This window comes from Schistocerca cancellata, chromosome 7, assembly GCF_023864275.1.
Source record: "Schistocerca cancellata isolate TAMUIC-IGC-003103 chromosome 7, iqSchCanc2.1, whole genome shotgun sequence".
Taxonomy (NCBI): Eukaryota; Metazoa; Arthropoda; class Insecta; order Orthoptera; family Acrididae; genus Schistocerca; species Schistocerca cancellata.
Window position 1 is genome coordinate 462,852,068 of NC_064632.1, and position 13,637 is coordinate 462,865,704.

At 44.4% G+C, this 13,637-nt stretch overlaps 1 protein-coding gene across 1 annotated transcript in view; it reads left to right on the top strand.

The window, feature by feature from the left end:
- LOC126092092 (zinc finger and SCAN domain-containing protein 22-like) overlaps nt 1-13,637 on the top strand; it is a 759,840-nt gene that overhangs the window by 501,388 nt on the left and 244,815 nt on the right. The window contains exon 5 of the mRNA XM_049907515.1: nt 5,544-5,713. Coding sequence (XP_049763472.1) covers nt 5,544-5,713 — 170 coding nt within the window. The remainder of the gene's footprint in view (nt 1-5,543; nt 5,714-13,637) is intronic.

The window sequence follows — 13,637 nt, forward strand, 5'->3', positions numbered from 1 at the left end:
TGGACGAATAGTCTCCAGAGAAGTCATTATACCCGAACATAATACGTGTTCCAAAATTCTACAACTGGTCGACGTTAGAGATATGGGTCTATAGATCTGCACATCTGTTCGACGTCCCATCTTGAAAACGGGGTTGACCTGTGCTCTTTTCCAATATTTTGGAACCCTACGCTCTTCTAGAGACCTACGGTACACCGCTGCAAGAAGGGGGGCAAGTTCCTTCGCCTATTCTGTGTAAAATCGAATTGGTATCCCATGAGGTCCAGCGGCCTTTCCTCTTTTGAGCGATTTTAATTATTTTTCTATCCCTGTGTCATCTATTGCCTGAGAAGTAGCGGCTGTGGTCTTGGAAACTGACGTACGGCCGGGAGTGCGCTGTGCTGACCACATGCCCCTCCATGGCCGCATCCAGTGACGCCTATGGTCTGAGGATGATACGGCGGCCGGTCGGTACTCTTGGGCCTTCATGGCCGGTTCGGGAGGAGTTTAGTTTTTTTAGTATTGGCTTCAGAAAGGAGTTCGAGAAAATTAAAACCTTTTAGAGCGGCGTGTCAGAAGAATCTGCTCACAGTGGACAGTTCTTATCATCAAAAACATCTCGTAACATTGTCACAGATGCATTGTTCCTGCATCATGTTGTATGAAATAACTGTAGGTCTTGTTAGTTCCCTGAAAAAAGTTGCAACATATTAACCACGTAACTGTCAGACGATATAGTTTGCTGGGGAAACACTGAACCATTAGTTTGTGTTGCGCTAACTGCACACCACTTATCTCGTAGAGATTGTCGATGTAACTGATGAGGATTTTCCTATTCCACCGTCAACTGTCTTCCAGTTCATGTATCCCAATAAATACAGCCATGCTTCACTAGGAAGAAAAGAGAGTTTCACGCTCAACCACTCATCACACTGCCGGCCGGGGTGGCCAAGCGGTTCAAGGCGCTACAGTCTGGAACGGCGCGACCGCTACGGTCGCAGGTTCGAATCCTGCCTCGGGCATGGATGTGTGTGATGTACTTAGGTTAGTTAGGTTTTAGTAGTTCTAAGTCTAGGGGAATGATGACCTCAGATGTTAAGTCCCATAGAGCTTAGAGCCATCTGAACCATCACGCTGTAATGTAGAGTTTGGAAGGAGTGAGATTCAGGTTGGAGGTTTTGCAAGCGTGGGCCCAGTTTCAGGAACAAGTTATCAAACGTAATGTATCGTTAATGACAATTGACAATAAATAATAAAATTGAGCTTTATCTCCTATCCAGTTACAGTTCTTGGAGGCAGTGCTTGAAATAAGAGGACAACAACATCAAATCTCTTCAGCGCAATATAACGGAATTTAAATTAGACTCCGCCCCAGTACCGAGTTAGGCCAGCAAAAACCATAGTTCACAATATAGGTCCCTTAGCCACAGACACCAAAACGGCAAATGAAAAAACGGCGCCGCCCGCGGTGTTCTTGCGGTTCTAGGCGCTGCAGTCCGGAACCGCGGGACTGCTACGGTCGCAGGTTCGAATCCTGCCTCGGGCATGGATGTGTGTGATGTCCTTAGGTTAGTTAGGTTTAAGTAGTTCTTAGTCCTAGGGGACTGATGACCTAAGATATTAAGTCCCATAGTGCTCAGAGCCATTTGAAACTTTTTTTTTTTTTTTGAAAAAACAGCTTCCTCAAATAACAACTTAGAACAAGCAAAAGTTCAGAAAACAACTCTCTGGCTTACTTACGGATTACTTACGTTTACTCAACTAAATATTGATCTATAAGCACCCTCGTCGCCAACTACTTAGCAAAGCATGGCTATTATTTGGCCACTACAACAGCGTCACGCAAGTTTCACAATTAAAGTTTCGCAATTGCAGTTTTCTGTGCAATGGGACATACAAAATCAGTCACGCTCTTAGCTTAATAATGACAAAATAATTTTCTGTAGTATTTCACATATATTATCAATCACGCGCACAGCGTAATAACGATGAAATATTTTTTCATTCTGCACGTACACCATCAATAAAGCTCACATCGTAAAATTAACGAGATCAAAATGGCTTTTGCTTAGGGGAAACAACTGTATGGTCAGCGTGCCAACACAGAAGAACCTCAATATGCAGCACAGTACACATGACCCTTGTGTGGAACCCTCGCTTGTGGAGTATTGCTGGTAGTTCATCACACTGAATGCACAGACTGAACTTTTCAGTGTATTCTATATTGCATCACTCAACCGGCGACGAAACAGCTGTCGGTCATTAAAACCTCCTGCTAAGGCTCTTCCTGTAACGTGGAAGCCTCTGCCTTTGTCTCCTCTGGAATCGTCATTCTCTCATTCGGGAAAAGACACCAACCACCCTAATGTGTTGCTTGTGTGCACCTAACTTTGACGCTCCTATTTGCCACACGATTACTGGGTAATTTAGAACAGTCATGGACTAGCAAAGCATCACTTGATGCACTAAGTAACAGACCGTTCTCATCAGGTACAATGTTCAACATTAATGAAGTACATTCTATCAGAAACTCGATAATGTTGACTGCTGTAGCTGACGTATCGAACTGGGCAGAGCACACTATGCATGCTGCACACTATATTGACCTCAGCGTGAGTGCGCTGCCGTAATTGGGAGAGAAGCGTATTCATCTGTAGCGTCTCCTATACGTCCTTACGGACTGAAGCGACCCTTCGCTAATGTCTGTGGTATCGATTCGCGTTGCCGACTTTACTGTGAGACCTCGACCTCTGGACGTTACCACAAACTCGGTTCTTGCGCTCATTAGCTTTGGAGCTGGCTTCCTGTTCTTGGCTGTCCACAGACTCCATCATCCACTTCTCCTCGCTCTTCAGCCTCATCGGCGCTCCTGTCGATCACGTGTGCGAGCTCCTGCCCTCTCGCGGCGCACCAAACCGACAAATCATCAACCTTAACTCTGGCCATGGGCGAAACAAACGAACCGCTCTTCATGGCACGATGTACAGACTGCAATGGAGAGACGTCTACAGACGTTAAAGTAACTTCTGGCGTGCCACAGGGGAGTGTTATGGGACCATTGCTTTTCACAATATATATAAATGACCTCGTAGATAGTGTCGGAAGTTCCATGCGGCTTTTCGCGGATAATGCTGTAATATACAGAGAAGTTGCAGCATTAGAAAATTGCAGCGAAATGCAGGAAGATCTGCAACGGATAGGCACTTGGTGCAGGGAGTGGCAACTGACCCTTAACACAGACAAATGTAATGTATTGCGAATACATAGAAAGAAGGATCATTTATTGTATGATTATATGATAGTAGAACAAACACTGGTAGCAGTTACTTCTGTAAAATATCTGGGAGTATGCGTGCGGAACGATTTGAAGTGGAATGATCATATAAAATTAATTGTTGGTAAGGCGGGTACCAGGTTGAGATTCATTGGGAGAGTCCTTAGAAAATGTAGTCCATCAACAAAAGAGGTGGCTTACAAAACACTCGTTCGACCTATACTTGAGTATTGCGCATCAGTGTGGGATCCGTACCAGATCGGGTTGACGGAGGAGATAGAGAAGATCCAAAGAAGAGCGGCGCGTTTCGTCACAGGGTTATTTGGTAACCGTGATAGCGTTACGGAGATGTTTAACAAACTCAAGTGGCAGACTCTGCAAGAGAGGCGCTCTGCATCGCGGTGTAGCTTGCTCGTCAGGTTTCGAGAGGGTGCGTTTCTGGATGAGGTATCGAATATATTGCTTCCCCCTACTTATACCTCCCGAGGAGATCACGAATGTAAAATTAGAGAGATTAGAGCGCGCACGGAGGCTTTCAGACAGTCGTTCTTCCCGCGAACCATACGCGACTGGAACAGGAAAGGGAGATAATGACAATGGCACGTTAAGTGCCCTCCGCCACACACCGTTGGGTGGCTTGCGGAGTATAAATGTAGATGTAGCAGCTAGTCGTAGTTCTGATTCAAGCCACTGGTATCTGAATTTGTCACCTGGTGCACTACAAATACTTGGCAGTGTTTTTATTTGCAGGTTGTGCACAGCTCTAGGACCAGACGCTAGTGATACACGAGGCTCAATTTCTAAATGCCGCAACAGTTTAGTAAAGACTTCTTTCTTAAATCATAATTGGTGCAGTTCTAAAAGCGATACACCATCTGGCAGAATCCCGAGCAATGAACCAGTGCGTATGCAATGCCTGGAGTCTGTCTGCCCCATTTTGGTTTCCTTTTAACAGTTAACACAGCTGTTACGTCGTATTTCGATCACCCTGTAGAATTAGTGTGCAGGAAAGCGTGTCACAGTGAATGGAAACAGAAACACAAGAAGTTTACTGGTGCAATTCGGGGTAGACAGCAGTATCTTAAACAGTTTTTCTCATCCCTCAACCCATACATACTTTCGAGTACTAGTTCGCAGGGAGGGGGAGCGTGGGCGATAGAGAGATAATGTTCCATTCTCAGCGTTTAACAGACGTCATTTAGAGAAGTACAGTAGTGATTTACTGTTGCTTATGACCTGTCTTTCCTCAGTTCCGTGGATTAAGTGCCAAACGGTTCCAGAGCATCTCATAGAATCAACCATTTTGAGAACATTAGTGATATTAAGCTCGGCGACCTGTTTCATGCTATTCCAGAGGACTCGTTCTCTCTTTCTCTCTCTCTCACTCTCTCTCTGACGTCATCTTCATGAACGTACATATCAGGCAACTCTACGCCTTACAGCGACGTAATTCTGTAATCTAAATAGAATAAATACTCAGTTCTTGTGTTACAATGATGCAAGTTCTGTGATCCTATAGCGGTACGTGAATGCATATTCAAACAAGACACTACTTTGGGTGCTAACAAATGATTACGCAAACAAATTGTACAACATATTTTCAATTATGCCCTTTTTTCAGTTTTTTTCGCTTTATGTTATGAAGCAAAAGTTCTCGGGGAAACGGCCGGATAGTCGTATTAGACTTGCAAATATTTCGCCGACAGAACGATTTGTCGACATCAGATGCACTGATTGACTGATGCCAGAAGACTGGGCGATTTAAGAAACAGCAAGAACCTTGAGCAGGGTAGAGAAATGGAAAAGCAAAGGCCAAATAACGTGTTTCGAAGGGTATGTTGGCGAGTAGTGGGCATAACGATAGCGATAAAAGCGCGACATGGAGGCGGGAACTGTGTGCCAAAAGCCTAACCCGCCGCTTGCGTCGGCAGGTGCATGGTGGACAAAATAAAACCCGACCAGAAAATATTTAATGCACCTTTTTAAGATAGGCAACCCAATTTACATCATCCTCCTGAGGTTTGGAAGCTGTAAGCTGGGTTGCCTACCTTAACGCCCATTAAATAATTTCCCAGACAATTTTACTCTGCCCCTCCGTACCATTCCAAGCTCCTGTCATCAGTCTGTCAACGCGCCTCATGGCATAAACTCGATTTCTCTTCGTTTCGTCGTTCGCTCGAGAACTTTTCCTTCATATATTCATTGCAGGACGGCAGGGCTACCCCGACAAGTTTTTACCTCAGTGGCGATCTGTCTGCATACGCTTATCACCTTTCTGCTGATTTTTCAGGCGAGAAGCCGCACGTGTGCATGGTGTGCAACAAGGGGTTCTCGACGTCGAGCTCGCTGAACACGCACCGGCGCATCCACAGCGGGGAGAAGCCCCACCAGTGCCAAGTCTGCGGGAAGAGGTTCACCGCCAGCTCCAACCTCTACTACCACCGCATGACGCACATCAAGGTCAGTCGCCAGCGCACTTTTCTCCTAGCAGATCTCGAGCCAGCAAGATCGCAGGCAGCACCTCTGACATCTCTGACGAGAACACACTATCTCCATGTATGCCATTCCCTATACACTCGTGACCCAACTTGACTGGCTGAAACCACCAATCGGTGACCTACACGGAAACCAATAACGTAAAATGAAAACAATGTCGACGCAACACGTTGCAACCTACTACTACTCCCAGGTCTTCAAGTGGAATCGTTCCACGAATCCAACTCTCAGCCTCTTCATTACGGAGGCTAAGGCATTTATTGTCAAAATTATGCAAGTGGTACAGGCTCCTAAATTGAGTACTTTGATATACGGAGTAATGTTCGAAAGTTAACATTCAATTTTTTTGTTGCTATGGACTCGAATAGTTTTCGAGAAGTGTGTTCTTTCTTTTCAACTTACATCAGCGAAAAACAAAAACCAAGCGAATTCGCTAAAGGGAACTTGAGAACTGCACAAGGCAAAAAAAGAACGTTGCAAGCCTAAGACGAAGAGATCTCCAAAACCTGATTATATTAAGTACTGTCAATGATGAAATATAACCGGATAGGGAGCTGAAATAGAAATGGGCACGATATGTTGCAAGACAAAGTGATGGAAGGTGGATGTAAGCTGTGCTAGTGTGGAGCCAAAGAGAGAGAAAACGTCCACGAGGGGCCACTTCTGTTTTGCTCACTCTGTATATAAGTGATTACTACAGAATCGTCTACCACACGATCCACCACCATTTTCTCACATTCTAGTGGGCAAATCAATCTCTGTCGAGAATCCTGACCTGCACCCTGTGCCTTCAACAATCCTGTTCCTCGTAATCTTTTGCCCCTGGAAATAAATTACTTCCAAATACCTTGACACATGTTGCTAAACATTCATTTGACTTTCCAGATACTAAGTCTTGTGCGCCAGTAACAGTGAGATAGACTTTTATTAGTTATGAAATAAAACTGGTGCGCAAACGCTAATATTTCACACGTGTTACTCATTCAAAACCGCATATCACCTGGCAAAATCATTTGCGATCGCTGGTTCTTTATTTCAAAATAGATGCCGGAAGCGCGCTCTGGCCTAACAGGTGGAGTCTACCAAGAGTGCATCCAAAACAAATGTGGATTTTGTTCGTTTATATATTGTAATGTGCAGATCATTTCGACTCCGACACAACAGAAATTCTGTCACGCTCACCTATGAGGTGGGGACTCAAAATTTGATTGTAACCGGATTTAAAAACACTTTTAAAATTTTGCTTAGTGTTGAAGTCCTTATACTATAATCGACCGACCTTTTGACAAAAATAACAGCGACAATGTCTGATATGGCCCGAAATTTTCCATTTATTCATTCATTACGGAACAGAGTGACTTAATTTTTGTGATGTTAGTATTAATTAGAAGAAAATTTACAATTTATTAGACGACAAGGAAAGCGTTTTTGAAGAAGAGAAATTTGTTAACATCGAGTATAGATTTAAGTGTCAGGAAGTCGTTTATGAAAGTATTTGTATGGAGTGTAGCCATGTATGGAAGTGAAACATGGACAATAAATAGTTTGGACAAGAAGAGAATAGAAGCTTTCGAAATGTGGTGCTACAGAAGAATGCTGAAGATTAGATGGGTAGATCACATAACTAATGAGGAGGTATTGAATTGGGGAGAAGAGGAGTTTGTGGCACAACTTGACAAGAAGAAGAGCCCGGTTGGTAGGACATGTTCTGAGGCATCAATGGATCACAAATTTAGCATTGGAGGGCAGCGTGGAGGGTAAAAATCGTAGAGGGAGACCAAGAGATCAATACACTAAGCAGATTCAGAAGGATGTAGGTTGCAGTAAGTACTGGGAGATGAAGAACCTTGGACAGGATAGAGTGGCATGGAGAGCTGCATCAAACCAGTCTTAGGACTAAAGACCACAACAACAACAACAACAACAACAACAACAACAGACGACATGCGCAGCTGAAACACAACAAGCTGGGAAATTTCTGAAAATTGCCGAAATTTTGGAGCACTATGTAGGCGAGTCGCTTTTGTTAGACATTGTCTGAGCACCTAAGCGGGAAATGTCAGCTAAAAGTGGACGCACATGTCACTTTCTACTGTGGAAAATGCTTCTTCCTTTGCGAGTATTTATCGTAATTCCTTGAACGCCTGTTATGTGACTCCATTGTAATATCAGACGTCCTCAGTGCTGATTCTGATGGAATGCGTTGATCCATATCGCCAATAAGTATATAACCTCCTTTCCTTCCCATTATCTTTCTCTGCCTCCTCATTCCGCTTCCCCTTTGCGCCTACTGTTTCTCTAGACTCTTCCGTGCCACATATTCGGTGTTGTTTCATTTGGCTCATCATCTACATCTACATATACGTACATATTACGTAAACCACTGATGTTGCAGGACGAGGCTACCTTTTACCTTTCCTGTTCCACAGAGCGAGGGAGAAAAACCGTCTATATATCTCTGTATAAGTCCTGATTTCTCTTACCTTTTCTTCGTGGTTATTGCGCAAAATGTACGTTGGCGGCAGTGGGATCGTTTTTAGCCAGCCACAAATGCACAAATGCCGTTTGTCTACATTTTCTCAATAGTGTTTCTCGAGAAGAACATTCTCTTCATCCAGGGATTCCCATTTGAATTCACGAAGTATCTCCGTAATATTTGCATTTTGTTCGACCCTACCGGTAACTAATTTATTAGAACCCTTCTAAATTGCTTCCTTGTATTCCTATAATATAATCAGACCTGGGGGGAGGGGGGGGGGTGGCGAATGGTCTATCAGAGCTGAAGAAATGGCTACACTAGTCTCCTATGCGCTGTCTCCTTTATAGATGATCTCGTCTTCTAACCATTTTTCAACACCAGCTTTTTTTCTTCTCGCATTTCTCTTATCGTCTGCAGTTTGATTCTCTTCGCGTTTTTTCAGTCTGTTCCTTATTTATTGGATTTCACACTTCGCACGTATTGTCACTTTACGAATAACAGCATATTGTATATTGTTGTGGTACTCATTTCTTACACATCATCAGTTTCTTAACCTCGTAATACATTTTATACGTGATTTCCACGATCTGATGTCGCTCACAACCGCTCCCTGTGATGGCTTCTACCGAAGAACGAGGGAGCAACATCGACTTCACCTACGGTTTGTAACCTGTAGTGGATACTTTATCGGCCGGCCACTGTGGCCAGGCGGTTCTAGGCGCTTCAGTCTGGAAACGCGCGACCGCTACGGTCGCAGGTTCGAATCCTGCCTCGGGCGTAGATGTGTGTGACTTCAGATGTTAAGCCCCATAGTGCTCACATTCATTTGAACCATTTGAGCCATTTGGATTCTTTATCTAAGACAGAAAGGTAGAGTCAAAATTGGATACACGGAAAATCGTAATGGAAAACCGCATGGGGAAACCAGGAGTTAATAGGCTGGGCAGCATCAACGTACTTCAAGACACGATTCCGACAAGGGAGAAGATGCAGGGGCCGACGTCCATCTGCCGGCCGTCAGAACGTCCCGCTGGAGAAGCCTGACGGCTTTACGGCGAGAGGCAGCGGGAATGCGTCCAGAAGGCAGCGGCGGTAACCGCAAGACCGGCCGGTTGCAGCAGAAGCGCCGTCTAAGCACAATTATTGTGAGCGCTTATTAATGTTGGAAATTACTCCCTGCGCGGTAGTAACCGAAAATTAGCGTCCGGCCCTCTCCGTAATAAATCAAGAGGCCATCAGCTTTTGGAAAAACGGAGGGAGTTGGCGGCACTGGGGGCGGGGAGCGCCTTGATGGACTCAGCTCGCCGGGCGGACGGTCGCCGGATAATTCATCACTGGCGAAACTAGGGCCCGACCACTCTGGTCTGGTCCGTGCAGGCTGGCTTCCACCGGCTTGCACTGGCCGACCGCTGTTTCATTTCCCCTCGCACGGAAACGAGAAAAACGTGCTGTGAGCGCCGTCCCATTCCCTGTAAGATGAAACCCATTCTTTCGGACACCTTTTCATTAAAATTTGTTGCATTCTTACTGGCATTTCGGCTTTATCCAAACACCTCGACACACTCAAGCATCTATAACCAGTCCACTACAATTATTTAGAAGAATTGCATATCCACCGTCAGTTGATTTTAGTTACCACTATGGATGAATAATAACATATTTACGAAAACTGTTTTACTGGCAAGAATAACAGATCTAATACCACACAATTACACAGGAAACTGTTCTTTGCTTATCAGAAACTCTGAGCAGATGTTCACCACATGAAAGTGTGACGGGTTATTCGGATTACCTGGGTAGTTCTGACAGATAACCTCCTTCAGAGTTGGAACCCTTTTATTTACTTCGCACACTGCCACACAGCTTACCAGAGTGCCATTTAAATGTTCAAATGTGTGTGAAATCTCATGGGACTTAATTGCTAAGGTCATCAGTCCCTAAGCTTACACACTACTTAACCTAAATTATCCTAAGGACAAACACGCACACCCATTCCCGAGGGAGGACTCGAAGCTCCGCCGGGACCAGCCGCACAGTCCATGACTGCAGCGTCTTAGAACGCTCGGCTAATCCCGCGCGGCAGAGTGCCAATTAATTATGCCCCTGTTACACGTAGGTGCATTATATAAACAGATTAGCTATTGATTAAGAACGTCACCACTAGGCTTTATCACACAGAAAGAATGAAAGAAACTTCACTTCATCTCAATATCAAAGTCGGAACCGTTAACCTGACCATTAAATAACTCGCTATGATGGTGGCTGTACCGTGAGGCACAGTAAAATTTTTGTAACCAGTGAACAATATTCAATTTTATTGCTTTAACAGCACAGAATACAAAAGAAAAATTCCTACTACGATTATCCGAAGGTATTCACAATTACCGACATGCAGCTCCTATCAGCTCCTATAACTAAATGCCTGTCCTGGCGAAGGCATTCTATACGTGATTAGATATCACTTTTTGGGAACTCCGTCATTTTATCTCACTGCATCATGAAGTTCGAAATTAAGCTCAAACGTGCCTATAACCTTCTTCTGTAATGACCCTGCGATGACATCCTCCAGCTCGACGATTCTTCGCACAGCAGGGCGAAGACACAGCAGGGTGAAGACACATGCGAAAACAGCTCACAAGTTCATGTGAGGGGTACGATGGGTTAATGATGTCACATTGGCTCCAAATTTAACCACACTTCTACGTGACGCCACCGTGGTCGTATCACACCAGGGAAACGTCATCACACACCACGTCTCAGCCCTTGTCTTCACGCTTCTCTAATGGGGGGTCAGAGCTGCAATGACATTATTCGGTTTTGTTGTAGGTTACGGGAGGAAACATTTCGAGCACACCACTGTTCAGTCTATGTCACAATTTCATTGTATTTTCGCCGGCCGAAGTGGCCGTGCGGTTCTGGCGCTGCAGTCTGGAACCGCGAGACCGCTACGGTCGCAGGTTTGAATCCTGCCTCGGGCATGGATGTGTGTGATGTCCTTAGGTTAGTTAGGTTTAACTAGTTCTAAGTTCTAGGGGAGTAATGACCTCAGAAGTTGAGTCCCATAGTGCTCAGAGCCATTTGAACCACTGTATTTTCGATGACTGGTTTCAGCCTCTATACGCTATATTCACATCTAAAAACTCATAGAGGTCACTGTTGACGACGCGCAACACTTGCTGCGACGAACTAACTGTATTATTCAGACATTTACTCGTAGAATACAGAGATGACTGTGGTGTCTCTGCGGTCTCTGCGACAGCATGAGGCAATCCTTGAGTGTTACTAAATATTACTGTTGCATCTCCTATAGCTTCCCAAGGCTCGACTCCAGGAGTTCTCCAACTCCTGGAATCGAGCCTTGGGGAGCTATAGGAGATGCAACGCTATGGATCACGCCAATCACTGAGACCGTATAAGAGGTAGTCAGCGGACGTACTGTCGACAGTCTGACGGCAACAAACAGAAGCGACAATAATCGCTGAGCACCACAGGACGCCAGTTTATTTACTCTAGCTCAGCACCATATTAGTGTCTGTTGTCGACGAAATCCTGTCATGATAAACGGCGCATAGAAACTCGCGATCTGAAGCCAGATTCCATTAACCTGTTCTCGACTTTTCGTGGTGATACTACTCGCGTAACTTCTGCTCGGATTTCTGCTTACGTCATCCACTTTTTCACCAGCGTATTTCGAACAGGCCTACAATCTACTGGTGATTTGGTCTTTCTGAAGAGACCAGTGCCTACTCTTTTCCCCGTACTATTGTCCTGTGTCCGTATCGTCACCACTTTTTCATCAGACATTACTGGAATTCAGAACTGCTGACAAGCTGTTTGCGACTGCCCGTTCACACAGCGCAAAGAACGGTAAAACACGAAACACGATCGAAAGCAAAGATAATATTTTACCACGTGCTTAACGAGCTGTTTTTTTTCTGTGAATAAAGGCGTGTACATCGCTTGAGGCATTTATTTACACATTTCTTCATATGTTAAATGCCAGTAGCCCGCTTAGGCTTACCCCGTCAGTAAATAAAAGTTTTCAGACTGGATAAATAAAAAAAATGTTCTTAACAACCCCTGGATACACTTTTCTTTTCTTCAAAACTTTCTGGAAAATTTCGTGAACACTCCATTTAGAGATGTAGCTCCACAGCGATTTGTGACACAACAACGTTGACAAGCTACGGCTGCATGTCCGCTACTTAATAGTGCCTGCTCACGACTGACTGATCGAGTGCACATCTGTTGTTTATAGCTATTGGTTCAAGCTGCCACCGCAGTTACTGCGCTCTCACCGCTTATACACCCGGAATAAAATCAGTCTCGGAAACTTTTGGACAGGCGGTATAGGTTTTACTGAAACTGACACTCCACTGTGTTCTAGAAGTTGTAATTTTTAATCTGTTGATGACTGTTGACGAAATTTCGTTGTTAATAAAGAAATATGTCAAGCAGTGCAGGTGGCTTTAATTAAAAAATCACGATGGTTGCAGGCCCATTCAGGAATTTTATTTTATTTATTAACAAATTATCCAGCCGTGGTGCATAATCAGCAGCCAGCAGCAAATATTACACTACAAGCTGATGATGCTTGTGTGAATAATGTAATAAACAAACTCCCATTTTAAATATTTTCAATCTTTAAAACTTTACTGTGTCCGTGGACCTAGGCGCAAGTAAATTAATGGATATACGAATATCTGAAGCTGTCACACCGGAAATATGACTTTTGATTTACTGCGTATCTGCTAGAAATTCATTGGAAGTCAATGACTATTCGGGAAGAAAGCTCTTATCGGTCGCGAAATGAAAACTTCAGTGAAAATCAAAAATGTACTAGTTCCAATAGTTAGCTACACGATCCATCTACTGCTCAACATAGTCGCCGATCTGATACCTGTCTAGCATTGTACCAACTTTCAAATACCCTCGTCATAGAAGGCAGCTGTCTGTGCTTTCTGCCAATTCTCTAGGCTGATCTGCAGTTTATTGCCTGTGCCAAAATTTTGTCTTCATAGCTAGCGGTTCATGTGAGCAGAGATGAAAATCAGAATGAGCTAAGTCCGGGCTATATGGTTGGTGATCAAACACTTTCTATTGGAAACGCATCGGGAGTATCCTCATTTCCTCTGCAGTATGCGGCTGAGAAGAAGGAACTGCATGACAGTTGCGTTGTGTGGGCTGCATAAAATCAGGCGAAATCTCTCACAGGCACTTATACTTGGCGAGAGACACTATTTTTTAGGCATCTTTACGTGCTCCCTATGCGCTCATCACTGAACAGAGCGATGTGACGCGATCGACGGACACACTAAAGAGACTGGCCACAAATGTATGCAGAGCTTCATCGTATTTTCACTGTGGTTTCCACTTCGCGATCGATCTCACCTTCCTTTCCGATAAACC